This window comes from Vicugna pacos, chromosome 28 (genome assembly GCF_048564905.1).
Source record: "Vicugna pacos chromosome 28, VicPac4, whole genome shotgun sequence".
Lineage (NCBI taxonomy): Eukaryota > Metazoa > Chordata > Mammalia > Artiodactyla > Camelidae > Vicugna > Vicugna pacos.
The window spans coordinates 8,509,440-8,532,129 of record NC_133014.1 but is presented as its reverse complement, the minus strand read 5'-3'; the positions used below and the strand labels follow the sequence as shown (position 1 = coordinate 8,532,129).

The 22,690-nt window shown below is 38.0% G+C and overlaps 1 protein-coding gene across 2 annotated transcripts in view; it reads right to left on the bottom strand.

The window, feature by feature from the left end:
• Positions 1–22,690, bottom strand: part of TMEM131 (transmembrane protein 131) — a 139,537-nt gene that overhangs the window by 54,638 nt on the left and 62,209 nt on the right. For both annotated transcript variants that reach the window (XM_072951373.1, XM_072951372.1), the window contains exons 5-10: positions 16,560–16,683; positions 10,399–10,515; positions 8,000–8,122; positions 2,791–2,871; positions 236–386; positions 81–137 (exon numbers count right to left, since the gene is read on the bottom strand). In XM_072951373.1, the coding sequence (XP_072807474.1) occupies positions 81–137; positions 236–386; positions 2,791–2,871; positions 8,000–8,122; positions 10,399–10,515; positions 16,560–16,683 (653 nt within the window). The remainder of the gene's footprint in view (positions 1–80; positions 138–235; positions 387–2,790; positions 2,872–7,999; positions 8,123–10,398; positions 10,516–16,559; positions 16,684–22,690) is intronic.

The following is a 22,690-nucleotide window of genomic DNA, read 5'->3' as shown; positions in this document are numbered from 1 at the left end:
ACGTAGAGCCATTCAGCACTGAACACGGGGATTTAAAAAAAGAAAAAAAAGACCTATAAAGACACTGTCTCTTTTTTTACCTTGTGTTCGCAGCGTACCAAAATCTAACATTTCAGTTGAGGAATAAATTCCAGGAGCTTGGAAAAAAGAAAAGTAAACAATTACACTTCGCGTTGCCGGAGTAAGATGTGTTAAAAGCAAAATGAACTTGCAGTGCGGTTAGTTTTCCACTGACCTGTTGTAACTTCCACCTCAACGGGAAGAATGATGAACTCCGTGCTGTCTGAAGCGTTAGTTTTTATTCTTATGAAGGCAGTGTGATTATCTGCTTCTCTGGATGAAAAACTGGCTCTCATCACTCCCTTGGTCTCATAAGGAGGAATTTCCTGACAAGTTAACAGACCATAATGTAGCAAAACTACCACAGTTTACTGAATAAGATGCCATTCTCAGAAAGATGCACTGTTATTTTATATACCTAATAGGAAAAAATACACTGCCAATTAAACATCTTCATCCCACTGATTATAATACACACTCTAATTTTGGAGGACGTTAAACGTTAAAAACACGTGTATTTCAAAAATGATGAAGTACAGTATGTACAATTGAGCAAAATGAAAGAAATAAAACTGTATGAAAACTGTCAGTTGCAAAATCATCAGTGAAAGGTACAGTTAATCTATAAAAATCAATTATTTTTTAATGTATTGGTGCTCAGGTATATAATTTTGTCCTAAAATTCTCTAAACAGAAACATCTCCATCAGAGGGAAACTGCTTTTCTAGAAGTTTACAGGATTCTCTTTAAATAATAACCAAGAGAGATGAGACTGCTTTGCTTTCATTGAAAACCTAACAAAGCTTCCCAAGCAAATCCACAGTTCACCACCTGCGTTCAGTAGGGCTCTTAGCATGTGCGACGGCATAAGTTTTAAGGCCTGTAATGAGAGAACACTTACACATACACTGAACGGAAGGCTCACTGGAAAAAAAATTTTTTTTGAGGTTTAATTCTTTTCCTGGTTTTTGAACAATGTGGCTTCCTTGGGACCACCAGAATTTCTCTGCACACCTTTTGGCCTATTTTAGGAAATTCCTGTGTTTTAGAATCTACTGGTCTTCACTTACCTCTACTCTCTTAAAAGTTTTAGTCGCAAAGCAGGAAAGAGTTGACCAGAACCCTCTTAGGGCCACCAGAGAGGGACCATCTACTCCCCCATCTCTAGATCACTGGGGTTTCTCACGTACACTGAAGTGGGCTGGGGGCAAGGTCAAGGCCAACTGACTTCTTTCTCACTACAGATTTGTAGGAGTGTAAGAATCACTGTATCTTTCCTTGTAGCCACTAGAAGTTGTACAACAATTTGCCCTGTCTGCTACCATTCATTACAGCTCTTCACTAATTAGAAATCTGAGTTCTTTTATATTTATTAGATACTAATATTTCATAATACTATATTTCATCATCAATTCTTAGTTCTTCTACCTATAATTACAATACAAATAGCTTACAGTTAATTCTATGAAGCAGTGTTTTATACAGTATTTCTCCCAAAGGCTCTCCAAACAATAACATAATTTCAAAGTAAAACATTTTTGTGAAAGGATATAAAAAGACCGTCCATTACATACTTCTACTTGCGAGAGTGTTTCTACATCTTAGCAGTTAACCTAGTCACTGACAGATTGTTTCCTAAACATTCGACACCCTAAACACATTCCGGGGGAGGGTGTAGCTCAGTGGTAGAGCGTGTGCAATGGATGCACAAGGTCCTGGGTTCAGTTCCCAGTACCTCCACTAAAATAAACAAGTTAAGTAAATCTAATGACAGCCCCGACCCCTGCAAAAATAAAAAGGAAAAGTAAAATAAAGTGGCAAAAAAAAAAAAAAAAGAATTCAGGCTAAAAATGTCCCTCCCACCCTTCCTGGTTGAGACTGGTCAGACGGCAGAACCAGGAGGCTCTGTGTGTTTAACAGAGCCATCAGCAAAGAAACTTTGATCTTCAGAACTTAGTCACAGTGGTCAACTCTGTGTGTCTTCAATTGCAAGTGAGCAGTGATTTTAGTGACCCTGATACGCCCTTTCTACGCCTTTCCCCTCTGATTAAAGCCGGGCAGACAGCATTAAAAAAATAAAAACAACTCTCCTACGGCAAGAACCTTTGCAAATAAGGCATTTGCTATATAGTCATCACTCTGGTTAGTGCTGGCTAGTATTCTCCAAGAAAAAGTGGTTCTTTAACCACTGACAAACTACACTGTAAAATATTCAACAGTATTCAGCGTGATGCAGAGCACCTAAGAATTCACAGTTTTGTAAGTCATCACGAGGGCTTGACTACGTTCGCTCTGCAAATGGCATCTCTTCTGTCGATGGTGGGTCTCAACATTCACTTCTCTACCTTCAAAAATATAATGGCTCCTTCCCACGGGTTCTTTTTTTTTCCAATCTTAGTGTAAAGCATGTCATAAATGACTAGATTCAGAGACAACTTTACCCGTATTATTCTGAGAAAGAAAAGTTAAAAAGATCTTCCTTTCCACACAGTGGGTTAAAGCCTCCACCAACTTTATTGACTGCTCTTTCCCCAAATTACTACTCTACTTTTCTCATTGTCTCGTCTCATTTTCAAATATATGTGATATAAATTTAATTTTAAGACAGTAATTAACGAAAAGACACCCATATTTCTTCAGGTGATGGGGAGTTAAGTATTTTCTGGTGCATTTAAGAAAACACCTGGTTTGGTGTGAACTCACACAAGAGAAAACCACGTCAGCACTCACCCACAGCTTCCTGGTGCCTCCCTGCTGACCCGTGGGAAGTTCCAGGTGCAGATCTCCTCCACTGGAGTACATCTCCACAACCTGCGGCAGAAGAGCACGTGGTGCTTAAGTCAAAATCACATTCTCAATGCAAGTGATTTCTTGTTATATAGAAATATTTGACACCCTAATTGTTTATCAGAAAAAAATTAAAAAACGTTTACAGATACAAATGTAGGGTAAGTGTTACGCTGTATCACCAGGGGCGTAAGTACCATAAGTGCAAGCAATGTGGTGTATTTAAATAAATCAAAGTCAGTTTGAAATACTGAACTCAGAAATAATGTAGTTGTTTCAGACAGTGGGTTTTAGAAAATCCATACACAGGGCATTTATTTTTATTTTTTTCCAAAGGAAATAATTTATGGAAATGATAAAACTTTAGAAATATAAATTTTATTTTTCTTTTGGTAACACAAGTGCTTCTTTATTCACACATTTATAGCAAGATCTAGCTGCAGATATAATAACTACTATAACTGTGAAATACTGGAGAGCATGTCATTCTTAGGTATATGCAATAATATCAATGAGGTATGAAAAACACTTGATGTCTTCTTGTAGTAAAATCATAAGTACTGTTAATATCTCTGACTTTAACCTACACCCATGATTTTCTTTTAAATTTTATTTATTTTTATTTATCTTTTGATTTACAATGTTGTATTAGTTTCTGGTGTACAGCATAGTGATTCAGTTACACATACATACATATGATTTTCATATTCTTTTTTACTACAGGTTACTACAAACCACTGAACATAGTTCCTTGTGCTATACAGTAGGACTTGTTTATCTATTCTGTACATAGTAGTTAGTATTTGCCAATCCCAAAAACCCAATTTATCCTTCCCTCTCCCCTTTCCCCCGGTAAGCATGAGTTTGCTTTCTATGTTTGTGAGTCTCTCTGTTTTGTAAATAAATTTGTTTGTGTCATTTTCTTAGATTTCACATATAAGTGATATCATATGATGTTTGACTTCCTCTGACTGACTGATTTCACTTGGTACGGTAATCTCTAGGTCCATCCATGTTGCTGCAAATGACATTATTTCATTCCTTTTTATGACTGAGTAGTATTCCATTGTATACATATACCACATTTTCTTTACCTAGTCATCTGTTGATGGACGTTTAGGTTGCTTCCATGTCTTGGCTATTGTAAAAAGTGCTGCTATGAACACTGAAGTGCATGTGTCTTTTCAAATTAGAGTTTTCTCTAGATATATGCCTGGGAGTGGGATTGCTGGATCATATGATAACTCTATTCTTAGGTTTATAAGTAACCTCCATACTGTCCTCCATAGTGGCTGCACCAATTTGCATTCCCACCAACAGTGAAGGAGGGTTCCCTTTTCTCCATACCCTCTCCAGCATTTATTATTTGTAGACTTTTTGAGGATGGCCATTCTGGTGTGAGGTGATACCTCACTGATGTTTTGATTTGCATTTCTTGAATAATCAGTGATGCTGAGCATCTTTTCATGTGCTTATTGGCTGTCTGTATGTCATCTCTGGCGACACTCATGGTTTTTAAAAAGTTTTACTGAGGTATAATCCGTGTACAATAAACTATACATATTTAAAGTGTACAACGTGATGAATTCTGACATATGTATATGGCCGTGAAGCTACCACTGCGATGCAATTAAGATATTAAATACACCTTTTACCTCCCAAAGTTCCCTCACGCCCTTTGCAATCCACTGTCCCTCTCTGCCCCCTCCATCCCCAGGAAACCACTGAGCTGCTCTCAGCCACTCTGGATTAGTCTGTATTTTCTAGAGCTTTATATAAATAGAATCACACAGTATGTACTCTTGTGTCTGGCTGCTTTTATTCAGTGTCGTTATCTGAGATCCATCATGTTGTTTTATGTACTAACACTTCACTTCTTTTTGATTTTATAGATATGCCAGTGTTTGATCCATTCACCTACTGATGGACATCTGGGTTGTCTATAGTTTTTGGTCATTACAGATAAAGCAGCTGTAAACACTGCATTGTGTGAGTCTGTGTGGACATCTGCTTTCTTTTCTCTCGGGGGAATGCTTAGGGATGGGAGGGTTAGATGGCAGGAGACTTTCCTTCAGAGGTAGGTAACTATCTCTTAAAAAGAAAGAATATATTTAGTTAAATGCAAATTTGGGGTGAAGAGAATGGGTAGAAAACCATTACTTGTTTTAACACTAAGTCCTCCAGGAGCGCAGAAAAAAGGACGAAGCAGGGAAAACAGCAATACTTAAGTACAGGCTTAGAGGTTTTTGTTCTTTGTTTTTGGCGTGCTGTTACAGGGAAGCCCTGAGCAAAAGCCTGATGAGTTAGGAGTTTCTCTGAGCATTAGCTGCCTTCCAGGTTAGCAGCGCTCCCCCACAGTGTGACTGTGTGATAGTAACAGCACCGTAACTGATGCAGTGACTGAAGAACTTTTTCTGAAAAACCAGAAAACACCACGTATCATTTCATTTAATCTTCCAAGGCATTAAGGAAACAAGCCTAACAACGTTTGGAAACCGAAGATTAAAAGGTAGACTGCTGACAGCAGGGAAAGCAATAAGGAAGTGGGGCCAGATAAAGACTAAATTATAATAAAGTCAAAGGAAAGACTATGTGAAAACTAGGAACAACACACTCTGGATTTTTAGTCCACTGCTAGTCATCCTAACTTAATAAAGTTTAGGAAAAAAAGGAAGCCAGTAATATATACAAAAAATAATTTATGTAAAAACATTCCCACAAAGAATGTTAATTTTTGTGTGCTCACATATATGCAGGTAAGTGTACAAAAAAGGGTCTTCCATGAGACACCAAGGTCAGACAAGGAGGACCTGCGAGGAAGGGCTTGGGGCTGGAGCTGCGCTAATCCAGTAGTTACCAGCTACATGCGGTTGTTTAAATTTAAATGAAGTGAAATAAAATTAAATGTTCAGTTCCTCAGCCACCCTAGCCATAAATTCAAGTTCTAACAGCCACATGTAGCTGGTGGCTACTGTGCTGGACAGAGCAGACACAGAATTTCTCCATCACTGCAGAAAGTTCTGCTGGACAGCGCTGGGCGGAAAGCAGAAAGCTCAAGGGCACTTTAGCCTCACACTTATTTGAATTGTTAACTTTTTTTTTTTTCAGTGAGAACATACTTGTATGTTTGTGTTGTAAAATGAACAATTCAGATGCAATCTCTTGCTTTACAATACTTTCTTAATGACAAGACTCATGACAGTATAACATATTACAGGACTATTAGGTTAAGAGTACTTTCCATACGATCTTCCAGTAATAAAATCAATTAAGTCATGGGAATGTGATGTACAGGATAGTGACTATAGTTAATAACATTGTATTACATATTTGAAAGTTGCTAAAAGAGCAGATCTTAAAAGTTCTCATCGTAAGAAAAAAATTTTTTTCACTCTATGTGGTAATGGTTGCTAACTAGGCTTACAGTGGTGATCACTTTGTGATAACGCAAATACTGAATCACTATGTTGTACACCTGAAAATAACACAATGTTTTATGCCACTGTACCTCAATTAAAAAAAAGCCCATCACATAGGGACTTGGGTTTTCCCCCAAAACAAAACAAAACAAAACAAAAGTGCTTTCCAGATAAATAATCTACTGGCTATTAATAGGGCAACTTTGGTTTTCCATTTGCTCTCCTGCATGCTGATGAAAAGTCCATTGTGGTACATCTTGAATTGAAATGTTGTAACTGGAAAAAGACTAGAGGAATAAAAGAAAAAAATGAATACTGAATTCAGAGATAATTGTTCTAGATGGTAGTCTGATGACTCCAGAGGAGTCATGGAGCAAAAGCATGGGTTGTAAGGCTACTTAAGTAACTGTAGATTGGCCAACATTTGCTGAGTCTCCACCCTTCCAAGCTGGAAGCAAAACCTTCAGCCTATGATCTGGCATCCCTGGGTGCTCTGTAACTATGCTGACGCCATGGCAGTGTGCGGCAAGCCAGGCCGCAGGGTCTGAGAGGGTAAGAGGACAGTTTTTATTTCTTTGACTGAAAGCAGTCAAGAAAAGAAAAATAGCAAAAAGATACAAATAATAGACTGATGATGGAGAGGAAATACTTTCCACTTGTAAGAGCAGGACACAATAGCATTTTCCTCTTTTCTGATGAAGATATCCAGCTACAAATAATCAAAATTTGGGCAGAGTATTTTTATTAGTCTATCCTCACCCCATGTCAGCAAAGTTTTGGGGTGAACCTTTCTTGCTGCTTTAGCATATACTTCCTAAGCATTCCACAATTCCAGCTCTGAAGATCTTGTCCTGTTCTCCCCTGTTTTCCCCTTCACTGTTTACAAGCATTTCTACCAGAGGGTCCAAGGATGACCAAAACCATTTTGGTTGCCAGAGCTCAGTGGCTTCCCACAATACATGGTATATTTCCCTCCACCTGTCATTTTCAAGCTACTGGTAAGTTCTGCAGTATTGGTCCTAAAGAACTCGAGGGGCCCTGGGTGTAGATATCATGGACTATTCTGGAAAGCATCTGCAGTCTTCTTCCAACACAGACAACACAACTGGAAGCTGCGTGGCAGCCAATGACACAGCTGGAAGTCACTGACTGGGATGTGGGGTGGGGATTTTAGGAAATATTTGAAGGAGTGACACCAGCCACTCCTACTGTCACAGAGACAAGGAACGAGTGAGGAGGGATTTCATATTTGAAAAGAAGTACTACCAAAAGATTGGGTAAGACGAGGAGCTGGATCTTTTTTTTTTCCAATTGCTTTTAGTCATGACTCTGTATTACCTCTTCCTTGGACTTCAATTTCCAGGCTGCCATCACCAAAAATGTACTATTACCAGAAATAAATATGAATCGTGATTTTAAAAGCTTACATTGGGTCAGAAGGAGCATAAGGTAAGAAAAGTAGTGGCCTTGCAGAGTTGAAAACTCTTCTTAAATTAAATATACAGCTGCCTAAAACTAACACCAGAGAAACCATAGTCATTTTAAAAATGGTTCCAAAAATGTAGTATCTGGACTGCTATAACTCCAAATTCAGACTACAAGCTGCATTAAAAGAATACCCCTCTTCAGTACTATATACAGCCCCATCCTGAAAACTGTAACAGACAGATTTCATGCTAAGTATTAATTTCCACCAAAGGGGAAAACATTCAAAATCACCGCGATAAACTCACCTGTAAAGGCTCACTGTGAGGGTTGTGTATATTTATTATAGGTGAAAAACTGCTATTCACAGGGACTCTGGCCCCAAGGAATGGCCTCAATCGGTATGGATTTGGAACTCCAACACCAAATACCTGTTTCAAAGAAGGGAAAAAAGTCCAATTTGAGTTGCTCTTATAGTTTTATAACATTTTAATGGTTTTAATTGATTACTCTAGGGAAAACTGGTGAATTTAATTTATGGAAAAATCTTCACAACTCCTTTTAAAAGGAACATGCATGTACTTCCTGTACTTGTTTGGCTACCCATTTGATTTGATATATTTACATATTTATGTGCATTTGGAATGATTTCTATAATATATTAGAAATAAAATAATAGCGGTGCTTCACAAGGTCATGGGATAGACAAGAGAAGAAAAGAGGGGACCAAAAGATTTCCCCATTCCAACCTTCAGCAGATGGATTTAGTGCCTGGACAACCTCTTAAATACCAAGCCCAGTGCCCCGTCATTCTTATGTAGGAATGTGGGTTGACTAAAACAGGGCGAGCCTGTCATTCAAATGACAAATATTTATTAAGTGCTTGTGATGTGTTAGGCACAGACATACACAGTTGTGAATAATTCAACAGTGAACAAGACAGATAATGTGCCTGCTCTTACGAAAGTTACATTTGAGTATGAGGGACACTCACTAAGTAACAATAAAAAGATTCTTAAAAAATGGGTAATGTGATATGGGGTAACTGGTGGAGTGAGGATGGGGATATTCTTCTAAGAGAGGGTGGTTGGGGAGGTGATGTGTGAGCTGGTGTCACTTGAAAGATGAGAACAAGCCAACAGTGAGAGTGTATTCGGGAAGGGGGAGGGGTACAGGCAAAGGGCACGAGCCCAGAAGGGCCGGCTTGTTTGAAGACAAGGACTAATATGAGAAGTGTGGTCAAATGGGGTGAGGTGGGAGAGCGAGAGCTCCAGGTGAGTCGGATCCTCAGAGATTTGCTGGCCTTGGTCAGAAGCTTCCATTTTGCTCCACAAGTAATGGGAAAACGTTAAGGATTTATATGAGGAGCTGAGCGATTCTGCTGTATGTTCAAAGAAGGTCACTCTGGCTACAGTGTGAATAATGGGCCTTGGGAGGGACTGCGGAGGAGGCAAGGCCAGTTAGGAGGCTCCTATAGAATCCAGAGAGAGGTAGGGATGGCCTGGGAGGGAGCAGTGGCCCTGAAGAAGAGCGAGGCAGACAGACTTGAGATACATTTAAGAGGAAAACTTGGGGAAAGACCAGATGTGGAGAGGTAAGGAGCTGGCCTCTGAGGCTCACCTTGAGAACAACCTGATCACGACCCTCAGGTCGCCCACTGGTCACAACCACATAGGTCAGCTGGGGGTGCCATAGTAGGGCAAAGGTCTTCACATTCTTGTGGTGGCCTTTTCATTTACTCAACAAGTAGACCCTAAGTGAGGGTCACAGGTACAGTACTGCGAAGTCACGCAGTATACTGGCATTCGAAGGTTTACTGACTGCCTACTAAACAACCATGAAAGACTTGTTCACACACAGGATGTGATTCCTCACTAAACTGGGATGTTTACTGACACTAATTTCTAAAACACATGAAGTGTTCAGGGCAGTGGTGAAGGAACATTCAAAAACAAAAGCATAAAAACTCTAAGGTAAGACATGAGCTATAAGCATTTAAACAACTGAGTTCCACGGGCAGTGTACAGCACAGTGGTTAAAAGGATGGTTTTTGTAGTTTCAAAGGCAAGGGTTTGAATCCCTGTTCCAACAACTCACTAGGAGCATAATTTGGGCAATTTATTTAACCTTTCTAAACTTCATCTTCTTTATCTAAAAATTGAGAACAGGACCCATACGTAACGCAGGCAGAAGTACAGGAGAAGCGTGTGGCAGAGCGCCAAACAAGTAATTGTTCTTAGTCATCTTGATAACCTTGATAGACAAAACTCTTGAGTCACAAAACATTAACTTTCTCTAATAACCCAATGATTCTACACAAAAAGTAAGTCTAGCAAAAAATGTAAATAATGTAATTACCAAAGAAAAGCAGGCCCCTATGTTTTAATCCTGAAACTATTATTGTTTCATCACTACGCAAAAAGTAAAAATAAAAATTTAGAGTCAATGTGAAAATATTTTTAATTGTTCTTCTGCCAAGCAATCTTCCATCTACACTTTAACTGGAGCTTTAAGATCATTTGTTCAGTCCGATCTGAATAGGGATATTCACAAACACAGCTCTTTAAGTATAAAAATGCTCTAGATATGAACTCTTATGTTTTCCCTTGTCCTCTGAGGTTTTGAAGAGAGTTCTTAAAAGGTGGTCACATGATAGGACATAGGATAGGTTTCGTTTACAAAATAAAGTTTTAATTCTGGTTCTTACCTGGTAGGTGAATACCCCATGATTAGATGTGTTAATAAATAAAGTATTTTCTACATTTCCCACTACTCTTGCAAGAAAAACTACATCAAATGATGTATTTCCTCCTGGAAGAATTTTCTGAAAAAGAAGAGCAATAAATAAAGTTAAATTAGTAACCAAAAAAAAAAATCAGATCATGGTGACCATAATTCGACAGCTGAAGTTCTCTGAAACATCTCAGAATCATTTCCATAAATTAGCTTTCCACCACAAATGTTTAAGCTTTAAATTAGCCAAACTATTTTGCAATGGAAAATAAAATTTAAAAAGATGTCTTTACATTGGCTGTCACATTATCTTTGTCAATCACAAGCCTAAAACCCTCTACAACAGATGGTTTCCTTGAATTCTGTTCGTTTGACAGTCACTAGGCTGGAATGAAGTGCCTACTGACAGGCTCTTCTTCATCACCAGACAATCAAGGAGGAGCTGAGCTGAAGCAGGGCTCTTACACAGATGCTCACTCTACGACTCAGCAGCCGCTTGAACTATCCCAATAAATCAATCAATCAGCCCAGCCTCTACCCTTTGACTCCTGTCACCCATTCACACAAGGCACAAAATGTCCGGCAACTTAAAAAAGAAGGGAGAGGTGACAGCATGTACAGGAACTCCCTCCTGTTACTTTGTGCAGACTGAGAATGTCATGGTGGTTAGCAAATTACAGTTCTATTACAACAAACAGGGTTGCTTCATGAAGTTCGAGAGACTGAATGCAGTTCTGTCTGCAATGAAGCCTTAAAATGCATTTTAATATGTAAAGTCCTTAACCTCTCTCATTCTGCCTCTGCAACTAGAACTCTGAAATGCTCCCAATTACAGCTTGAAGTACATGGCAATGAGACTTCTGCCTTTATTTTAGGACGTGGAATGCTGGAAAGAGCATTTCTCCTGCGATATTGACAAGAAAAAGAATAATCTGCAAAATTCTAACTTTTCTTGACCCCATCAACAGAGTCTGTCTATTAACTAGCAAAAAATTTAAGACAAGCACCTTCAAGAAGAGACAGAATGGGAGTCCTGGCTCGCCCAGAGCACACAACAGGAAGGAGACGAGGCTACCATACAAGACAGTAAAATGAATTCAGCTAAAATTTTTACACAATGCTGAATGCCGAGTGTGGGCTACAGAACACAAGTGCGTGAATCCCTGGAAGCTGCAGAGGCTGATGGAAGTCACACGTGAGCCAAAAATCCGTAATGGAAAGATACCTGGTAAACCCCTAAGTAGTCTGATATTAAACAACACACTTCTAAATAACCCCCTGGTCAAAGAAGCAGTCACAAAGGAAACTACAAAATATTCTGAATCAACTGGGAATGAAAACACAACATGTCAGTCTCTGTAGGAAAAAGAACAATGCTGAATTACAGTTTTGACTTACTGAGTTCGAATCATACAATAAGCTAGATTAAAAGTTTTAAATCAATTAATCAAAAAATCCATTTAAATCAATAATAATCAATTTTACCAAAGTTACAGTGGTAATGTCACTAACATAGGTAGTTGGTTGCAATAAAAATTCAGGCAAATTTCATGGAAAGCCATTTTGCAAAGCCTTTCAAAAACTACATGAAGAGGGAAGAGTTTCATTTTTAGAAATGTAACCTGAGGAATAATCTAAAGAAATCTTTAAACGTGCCAAATAATGACATCATGGTGTCATCTCTGAGAAGAAACGGACTGAGCAGCTGGCTTGCAATTCATTTACAAGCAGGTTATTCCCGGGAAACAAAGAAGACAGGTGACCTGGGTATAATCTCTTGGCATTATCTTAATGTGAAATAAATCACAGATTTATAAAGTAACTTCCAAAATATCTTTTATAGTTTCTTCAGTATTGTAATATTCCTTAAAGTAGTTTCCTCTGATTCTTTAGTTTCAGGGATGGTATTTCTAAAATGTAAATATTGTCATGTATACACACACACACCCCCCAAATCTTCTTTATCCATACATTTGCCAAGACATTTAGGTTGCTTCCACATCTTGGCTATTGTAAATAGTACTGCTGTAAACACTGGGTACATGTCTCTTTTCGAATTAGAGCTGTTTCTGGATATATGCCCAGGAGTAGGATTGCTGGATCATATGGTAACTCTAGTCTTTAGAACCTGTTCATAATGGCTGCCACCAATTTTCATTTCCGCCAACAGTGTAGGATGGTTCCCTTTGCTCCACACCCTCTCCAGCATTCATGGATCAGAAGAATTAATATTTTTAAACTGTCCAAGGGGGAGGGTATGTCACAGTGGTAGAGCATGTGCCTAGCATGCACGAGGTCCTGGGTTCAACCCTCCACCATCCTCATCCTTCTCAGGTTCTCCTGTTAACCCAGTGTTTCTATCTGTACCTTACTCTGGCTCTTATTAATATTTCCAAATACATAAAGATTTTCTACTTTTTATAAAAATGGCATCATATTCTATTCTAAAATGTGCTTTCCTTAGATATTAACATATATATATATAATTCCATATCAACAGATTAGATCTAACCCATATATAGTAATATTCCATATTACTGCTACATCACACTTTGTTCAATTCCCAATAATGTGCATGGATATCAGAATTTAACCTGAAATAGAATAAATAATGTCCAGGTCTCTACCTATAATTAAAAATAATCATTAATATTCATTAATGACCTTCAATCCATGAGAAGAGATTGTATTAAGCATACTAAGTGGGCTAAAACATTTTAATTTTAGACACAGATTGAAACAGAGTTTATGCTAGTTAATCTTTAGCTTCTTTGAAAAGTTAATCAAATAAAAGGTTCTACACAATCAAGGAAAAAATTTTTGTTTGCTCACTAATGTCTTTAAGGCACCCATTTCCACAACTCTTATGGTAATCAAAATATGACTATTATAGAGTATTAAAAAAATCTGTATTCCTTGACACAAACTGTATATTACTTATTTTACGGCCAATACGCAGTATTGCCATGAAGATGAATAGGCCTAAACTGCAGTCTTAATATTATGTAATTTTAAATTATAATTAATTAGACAATTATAATTAATCAACAGACAATTAAAAAGAAATAATTATTATAAGTTATATATAGAAAAATAAATTGTCACACAACCACATTCCTTACTACCCTTACTCTTCTAGATTTTCAGGTAGTCTTAAAATCACCTTAGTAAGGATGATTGTGTGTGTGTGTGTGTGTGAGAGAGAAAGCACAGTTATGTAAATCCTGGCCTTTTAAACAATAATTATTCTTTTTTGTATTTTCTGCTAGTTAGTTAATGTAGAGATGATATTGGTTAAATCAAAAACTTAAGTGAGTTACAGAAAATGTTTTATTCTCAAAGAACTATGATGTGATCACCAGGAATTGTAAAGATGACAAGGAAATGAGAGTTAGGATAAACGTACAGAAAGGTTTTGCTTTCCTTTAAGACATGAGAAACTCTTTTCATTTTTCCCCAAAGGCTTTTATCATAGGCATAAAATCAAGTGGCGGGGAAATAAGGTTATTTCTCCTCCCAAGAGTTAATTCTATCTCTCCTCTCCACTTCTTGAGCTTCTGGAGTCAGTATCTTACTGTAGAGAATAAAGATGAAAAGCAAGAAGAAGAACAAAATCCTAAGAGAAGATACCGTAGATTCTGGCTATCTCCTTTTAAAGGGCAATCTAGATTATCGAAATGTAGATTTTGATACGTAGAGATTTTTTCTATTGTTTAATTCTATCTCCTGATAATGGAAAACACAGATTGGCTTTTAACTTGTTCTTTGACTACATACACACTGAGTTTAGCTTCTGAAGAATTTTCATAAAGACGACTCTCTTTGCATAAGATTCATGTATAGAAATAAGTCCCCTGGAGAGTCTGACTCAGAAATGTCAAACTGGTGGCCTTCAGCTTGTTTTGTTTGGTCCACACTGTCTGTCTTTCTAAAGACAAATTCATTTTTAATTTATAAAAATTGGGAGATTATCATATAAAAATTCCCATTTCTGACTCTTCTTGGAAAATTCGAAGAACTGTGCGTGAGCTTACATTCCCACGTGGCCACCACTGGCTGGGGCTGAATGGGGACTGGACCCATGTGCTCTGGGTCGCCCCTCGTTCCACTTGGCTTGCTTCTCTCGTTTGCACCATCTACCTGGCCCCCTTAAGCATCTACTTGTAATTCTCAGTCTACTTTATATTGTGATAGGCACATGAAAAAAAGTAAAAACCCTGGCCCTTCAACAAGGGTGAACCTTGATGTTTAGAAACACTACATTGCTTGAATTAGCAAAGTTAACAAGTTAAAAATAAAATCTGTAGTGTAGTTGTGAACTACTTTTAAACTGTTTCCATTTTCACTTCACTATTTTGCCTTTTAACCCAATATGTCTCTACACATTGGCAGTACCTGAAGGCCGGGTAATTCCACTTATACAGAAGTCTGCCTCTGTACATGGACTGTAATGTATATGCCCCACACCATAGCTTAATATGATACAAATCCCTGGCCAAGCCAATAGGACACCTAGATCCTCACCTTGGCTCTTGTCACTAATTGCATGACCACGAACAAATCTCTCTAGGGTTCAGCTTTGTATTCGTATAATGAGGGCACTGGACTAGATGAATACACACAGGTCTCTCCTAGCATCGAGATTCTATTTTTTGAGACAATCAGTACATTTATAAAATTTGTGAAAATATCTTTTAGGTAAAACAAAGAGTAACTCAAGGGAAACTTGTTTTCAGAAATATTTTAGATAAGGGATGTCTTCCGAGAGTACATCAAAGGAATTAAAATTTTATTATCAAAATATGCTGACTCATCCATTCCTTATAATGGTATATAAAAATACTTCTATATTTAAAAATGGCCAAAATTATATGCCTTTTTTTAATACTAGAAGTTGTTAAAGATATATGATGAAACAGGATTTTAGAAAGGAGAAATGTAAAAATCTAAGTAATTGATGCTAATTTATATGCTTAAAAAAGTTCCTTTTTAATTATTTAGTCATATCTCTTCAAAGGGGTCAGTGAAAATCCTGGAAAGATGAAATTAGGTTCCATTAATTTACTTCCCTCTGATATTTGCTATTCAGCTAATTATTTTGGAAGCCTATATATTAAAGCTTAATGCATTCTCTCAAATTCAAAATTTATTTAGATCAATTTTTGGTCAGATAAAATTTTTTTATAATAACAAGTTTGCACGCTAGCTACAAAATGATCATAAGTAAAACTTTAGAGGATACTTGTGGTAGGCCCTAAATAGGCCCCCAAATTTCCTGCCCTAATTTCTGAGACTGTGACTATGAGGAGATATCACACCTGTGATTATTTACATTACATAATTTTTTTGCAGATGTGCTTGAGATTATTAGTCTGCTGACCCTGAGTTAATCAAAAAGGAGACTTCCAGATCATCCTGACCCATGACATAATTAAGGCAGAATTTTCTTCACTGCTGGTGGAAGAGAAGCCACAGATTTCTGAAGCATGAAGGATATGACACACCATTGTGGGCTTGAAGAGGGTGACAAGGAATGTTGGTGCCTCAAGGAACTGAGAGAAGGCTCTGGCCAACAGCCAACCGTGAAACGGGAACCTCAGTTCTACAACCTCAAGGAACTGAATCCTGCCAACAACTGTAATGAGTCTGGGAGTGGACTTCCTTTGAGTCTCTAAGTCAAGGACTCAGCCCCACTGACATCTTAATTGCAGCCTTAGGAGACCCTGAGCAAAGAACCTGATGGACTTAGTACTTACAGAACCAGGTGTTAGTAAGTGGGTGTTGTTTTAAGCCATTGTGTTTGTGGTGATTTACTCTGCAACAACAGAAAATTAATGCAGTGCTGAGGAATAACCCACTACTAGAGAGGAAAAGGAAAACCAACTGACCATACGAACGCTACATTTTTCAGAGGGCTTATGTTTCAGAGGTGATTTGTTAAGTTGTTTCATGTTGGAAAAAAAAACAACGTGTGTCTAAGACTAGAGGTGATAATTCTAGGAAATGGGGCAAACTGAAGTCCAGGACGAATATGAAACATTCAAACCTGCTTTTAATATCGGCAAAATAAAATTATACATTAAAAAATCTAGACACTGCAATTCAAAAGAAATCAAATATAGCACAGAAACTTACCCTATTTTGAAAAAATGATGCATGAAAATGTGATGTTGTAGCAGATATTGATACTAAAGTAATAGTTTCTTCAGAACTAGGATTATGTAAGTAAACTTTTTCCATTTTTGGCATTCCAACTGGTCTGTAAAACAAAAAAAATTATCACAAATACTTCAAAGATAATTTCTAGTTGTTGAGTTAATTGCTAGTTGTTAAAAAAACTAAACACCAAAATTATTAGATGAATACATATCCAAATGTATGAAACTTTTTATCAAGTTGGTTTATATTTAAAATTACATATAAAAATGCATTTAGCCATTCAACAAGTAGTCATTGAGTGCCAATTTTATGTCACACACTGAACCAGGTGCTGGGATGTCAGGAGACAAGTCTCCGCCCAGATGAAGTTTATAATCTGGTGAGGAAGCAGGAGGGAAAATGGTCAGAGCACTCTACGTCTTTTTGAAACACCACCTGCCTCTCTGCTAATTCTGAATCATGTCCACCTCTCCCCATATTTCACTGATACATGCTCTTCAATTCAGGAAGAGAATTTTAGTGGCAAAGTTATGTGAGCAGATCTGCCATATGAATCAGGGGCCATTATCCTCACTTCACAGATAAAGACACTGAGGTGCAGAAAGGTTAATTAACTTGCCTAAAGTCATCCTTGGAACCTAACTGAATCCAGGCCATCTGGATCTCGTCCCTGCTCTCGCCCAGTGTACTACACTGACTCCTCTCAAAGGAAATATACAAGGCACACGCTCAAGGTCTGATATTCACAGATTCATTTTAACATCCCCCTTGGCATCCACGTTAGAATTTATGGCCGTAAAAGTGCACCTCCTCAGTGTGCAGTCCGTTAAGTTCCTCTGTAGCTCATCTTATTTGTCCAGGCTTATTAACTCCTACAGCTTAAGAGAATTCTGCACATAAATTACAGTTTTTCATAGTGCTCTGCAGTTATTTAATTGGCACCTGTCTTATTTCTTCAACAAGATTATCAGCATGTTGAGGACAAAGGTTGCGTTACTGTCTGTACCACGTACTCCTGTCAACCAGTACAGCACCAGGCACGTGGTCAGAACATGCGTGAGTGAGCTTGCCCTCCCCGCCCCCACCTGTGACCGCAGTGGTTACTTAAGGTCCTCCCTAATGTGGCATCTAGTCTACGCAAGTGACTCCATGTTTCCACCTGAGCCAGGCTGGTTCTGTGTGCATGACTCCCAGGCCTTTACCAATGTTTTCCTCCCCAGCCTCTATGTGAATCCAAACTCTCATGTTCTAATTCAAGTACCAGTTCTTTCACAAGGTCCTCTCTCCCTGCAAATATTTTGTCCTACGTTTTCTGAAATTTTATTTCATCTGTATAAACCTCAAATTCTGAGCAGCTGAAGACGCAGAGCCAGAAGTGTGTTTTACATGTAGTTCAACTGTCCACCATGCTTTCACGCTTCAGGAAGTTTTGCCCCTGCCTCTTCCTCAGTTCTCTTTATACCTCTGACTTATGACTTGGGAAAATTGGTAAAACAGTGAACAACTAGTTGATAACTTTCCTTTGTTAAAAAACAAAACAAAACAAATCAGGGGCTTTGGGTTCCTTTAAAGATGGTGAATTAGTCCATGTTACTTGTTCTCTCTGATATCCCCCGCCCCCCTGCAAACTCCTGGTACACAACAACAATGCTAGAAAAACTTAGAGCTTAGAGGCAGGTACTGATTCCACCTTGGGGGAACAGAAGGCTGCCTGAACTGGCAGGTAGGGTAAAGTGAGGGACAAAGAGCAGCCTAAGCTGACGAGAGGCCAGGAAAAACCTCTTCTTCTCCACTGTCCTCCCTGTTTGCCTGGGTACAATCACAGCCTGCCCCTCTCGCCCAGAGCAGCAGAAAGGCTCACTAGGGTAGGAAGCTGCTCATCAGCTGTCCTCGAGCACATCCACCTTTAACTCCTCTCTCTGGTCCTGCAAAGTCCTGGGGCTGTTAGATCACAATTTAGAAAGACACCTCTTCCAGATGCTTCTGCCTAAGTATTGTCAGATAGTGTGGTGGGAACACAGGACAATCAGTAGTTTTGACACGTGTATGTGTGTGTGTGTAACTGGGCCTCTCTACCCCAGGGATCACATCCCTTAAATTCACAAGAAGGGAACGAGACCAGGGCTTGGCCTTCCGTTCTTCCTCAATATGCATTACAAGACAGCAACTCAGAAGTTCACACATCAAATAACACGCTCAGTGAGCGGCACAATCAAAGTGGAAAGCATACGCAATGCTGTGACAGACTGCAGTGCTGTCCCCAGTTTGCTGACTGAACCTGTGAGAGGCTGATAATTCTGAATGAAAATGAAGAAATCATTAAAAACTTGTGGAATATAGTTCAAGTTGTGCTTAAAGGAAAATTCATAAATTTAAACGTACATATTTGAAGAGAAGAAAGCCTGAAAATGAATGAGCTAAGCGTCCATGTCATTAGGAAAAAAACAGCAAATTAAACATAAGAAAGTACAAAGAATGAAACAGCAGAAGAGTGGAAATCAATGAAGAAAAACATATAAAATAGAGATGATTTATGAAGTCAAAAGCTCCCAGTTTGGGAGTAGGTAGGGGGAACTACCTGGTAAGACTAATAAAGAAAAAAACAGGAGGCACAAAATAGCAGTATCAGCAGTGATACAGAACACATCACTAGAGATGCTACAAACAGTAAAACAATCATAAAATGGTATTAACAACTTTATGAGAGTAAATTTGAAAATCTTCAAATTGCCAAACTCCTAGAAAGCTATAGCTTACCAAAACTGACAAATTTAAGCGGGGGGGGGGGGGCGGGGGGGGAAGTATTACAGAAAATAAAACTACTAAAGAAATTAAATTCACAATTTAAAACCTTCCCACACACAAAACTCCAGTCCAGGAGGACTTTACTGACAAAGTCTACCAAATATTTAAAGGGAATATTCTACCAAACATTTTCAGGGAAAAAGAGATGCTGATACAAAATGGGAAAAGGTGAGAAAGAACTCTGTGAGGCTGGATCTGAACTGGGAAACTATGAATTGGAATGACCAGCATGGACTATGACTTATGCATGTATACATATATATATATACATAATGCACATATGTATGATACATGTATATATTCCTCCATAGTTCTGTCCATGTGAGCCTAGAAGCAAAGACATACAGGGCAATGGGCACATTTAGTGCCCAGGTCTTGGTTTCTAAATGTCTTTCCCCGTTAAAGAAACCAGGACTTCTTTAGTTTTGGCTAATTTCCAGGTCTTGGACAAGGAAAACAGAAGGTCTAAAACATTGTATCAGAAAGCAAAGAGGTACTCAGAGATTAATGAGACATACCAAAAAAAGATATTGGAATCATCTTAAAGAGGTTCCCACTGGCAAAATTTGCAAAATTTGGGACAGACAGAATAGTGAAAGGGTTATAACAGACTGGTTAAAAAGGAGAACCCATGAGCCTATAGCAGCGACCAACCACCTTTTTCTGCAATGAGCCAGACAGTAAGTATTTTAGGCTTTGCAGTCATGCAATGTCTGTCACAACTACCCAGCCTGTCACTGTTGTGCAAAAGCAGCCACAGATAAGAAGTAAATGGTTATGTTCCAATAGAACTTTATATACAAAAATAGGTGACAAAGGCCATAATTTGCCAATCCTTGGTCTACAGTGATGATCAAAGAAAAAAGAGGGGAATACTTCTTTCCTCGGCTCCTAGATGAAAAAAACACAAAACAATGGCAGAGTTTGAAGTGGGGGGAAACCAAATCACCATTTTGCAACTATCAGTGTAATAACTGATTCAGGTAAGAGTCTATGGGTACTGAGTAGGTAGGTAAACTATTAGATGAAAGATTGTTGGAGAACAGGATAACAACAGGTTATTTATTAATTACAAAGAGGAAAAGGTACCTTTTCAACTTACAGAATTGGGCAGATAGAACACTAACGAATGCTCGAACTTAGCACTGACAATTGTTGGAAATATGGACATCATCCTGATATAATGGGAAATATACAACATTATTCAAATAATGTTCTTGACAAAAATGTTTAGCCTGAATCCAATCATTAGGATATAATTAGGCAATTCCAGTTTTCGGGCTACTGTATAAGTCAACTGACCTGGATTACAAAAATTTCAATCTTATGAATTAAAAAAACAAAAGGTAGGAAACTGCTCTAGATTAAAGACACCTACCAACCAAATGCAATATGTCATCCTTGATTTGATCCTCGGTAGGGGATGGTAGACTATACTGTCTTAAGTAAATTTGAATATAAACTATGTATTAGATAATGTTAGTGTATCAACACTAGATTTTGGGTGTGATAATGGAATTATGATTATGTAGAAGCAGGCCCTTAGGATCTTCACACTGAAGAATTTAGGCATACACTGATATAAACACTTACTTTCAGGGAAAAAAAAGTGGTGCTTGTGTGCATGTGTAGGAAGAAAGATAGAGAGAGAAAGCAAATGTGTTAAAAGGTTAACTCTTGGTGAATCTAGATAAAGTTTACGTAGATGTTCACCATATTATTCTTCCAACATTTCTGTACTTTTAAATTTTTCAAAAGTTGGGGAAAATTTTAAGACTTTCTGTTCAACAAAGTATACGATCGGAAAAGTTAACAGACAAATGACAAGCTGGAAAAAGGCATCTGCATTGTCTAAGATATCTTTTTTAGATGTTAAGGTTATTTCTCGACTATAAAAGGAATTTCTAACTAGTAAGAACCCCAAAAGAAAATAGGTCAAAGGATATGAACAGGCAATTTATAGAAGAGGAAACTCAAAAAGCCAATAAGCATATGCAGATGGATATTTGAACTTACTCAAGATCAGAGAAGTGCAAAATTAACGAGGTATCTATCATGCTATCCCTATTTAACCAGCAAAATTAGAAAGGTAACTAATGTCAAGTGTCAGTGGGAACACAGAGGATGTAGAAATACAGGAGAGCTCCTGTGCTGCCCGTAGGAGCACAGGGTGGCCCCGCCACTCACAGGAGCCATCAGCAGCACCTAGACACGTGAGGCACAGTCACATTCTGTGACCTAAGCATTCTGCTCCTACACTTTCATTCCAAAGAAATTCTCATGACAGTCCCTAAGTGACCCCATAAGAGGATTTCACTGCAGGGCTGTGTCTGGTGGCAAGGTAGTAGAGGCAATATGTGTGGCCACCAAAGGAAGAGTTAATGGGTAAAATAGTGGGTACTCTGTGGTGGTTAGAAATAAGAGGACAGATGAACATCTAACAAAAATGGACCTTTAAAAAATCAAATAGAATGCACTATGCAGTCACTATGGAAAACAGTAAGGAGGTTCCTCAAAAAATGAAAAACTGAACTACTGCATGATCCAGCAACCTCTCTTTTTCCCTTATCCAAAGGAAAACAGGTTATCAAAGAGAGATATGTACTCCCACATTTATAGCATTATTCACAATGGTCAAGATATGGACATACATCAACAAATGAATGCATAAAGATGTGGTATGTGTGTGTATGTATGTATATATATATATGTGTATACACACACACACACACACACACACATACACAATGGAATATTATTCAGCCACAAGAAAAAAGGAAATTCTGTCACTGCGACAACACGGATGGACTTGAGGGCATTATGCTAAGTGAAGTAAATGAGACAGAGGAAGACAAATCTGTATGATATAATTTACATGTGGACTCTAAAAAAGCCAAACTCATAGAAACAGAGACTAGAATGGTGTTTACCAGGGTCTGGAGGATGGGGGTAAAGGAGAGCTGCTGGTCAAAGAGAACAAACTTCCAGTTAGGAGATGAGTAAGTCCTGGGATCGAATGTACAACATAATGATTACAGTTAATAACACTGTACTATATACTTGAAAGTTGCTAAGATCTTAAATGTTCTCACCACAAAAAAGAAATAATTACATGAGGTGATGAAGGTGTTAGCTAATGCTAGGTTGTAATCATTCTGCAATATATAAGTGTATTAAATCAACATGTTTTATAATTTAAATTTATACAGTGTTATGTCAATTATATCTCAAAGCTGAGTAAAAATAGAATGAGCTATATCATAATATTATTTATATATTAAAATATAATTACATAAATTAAA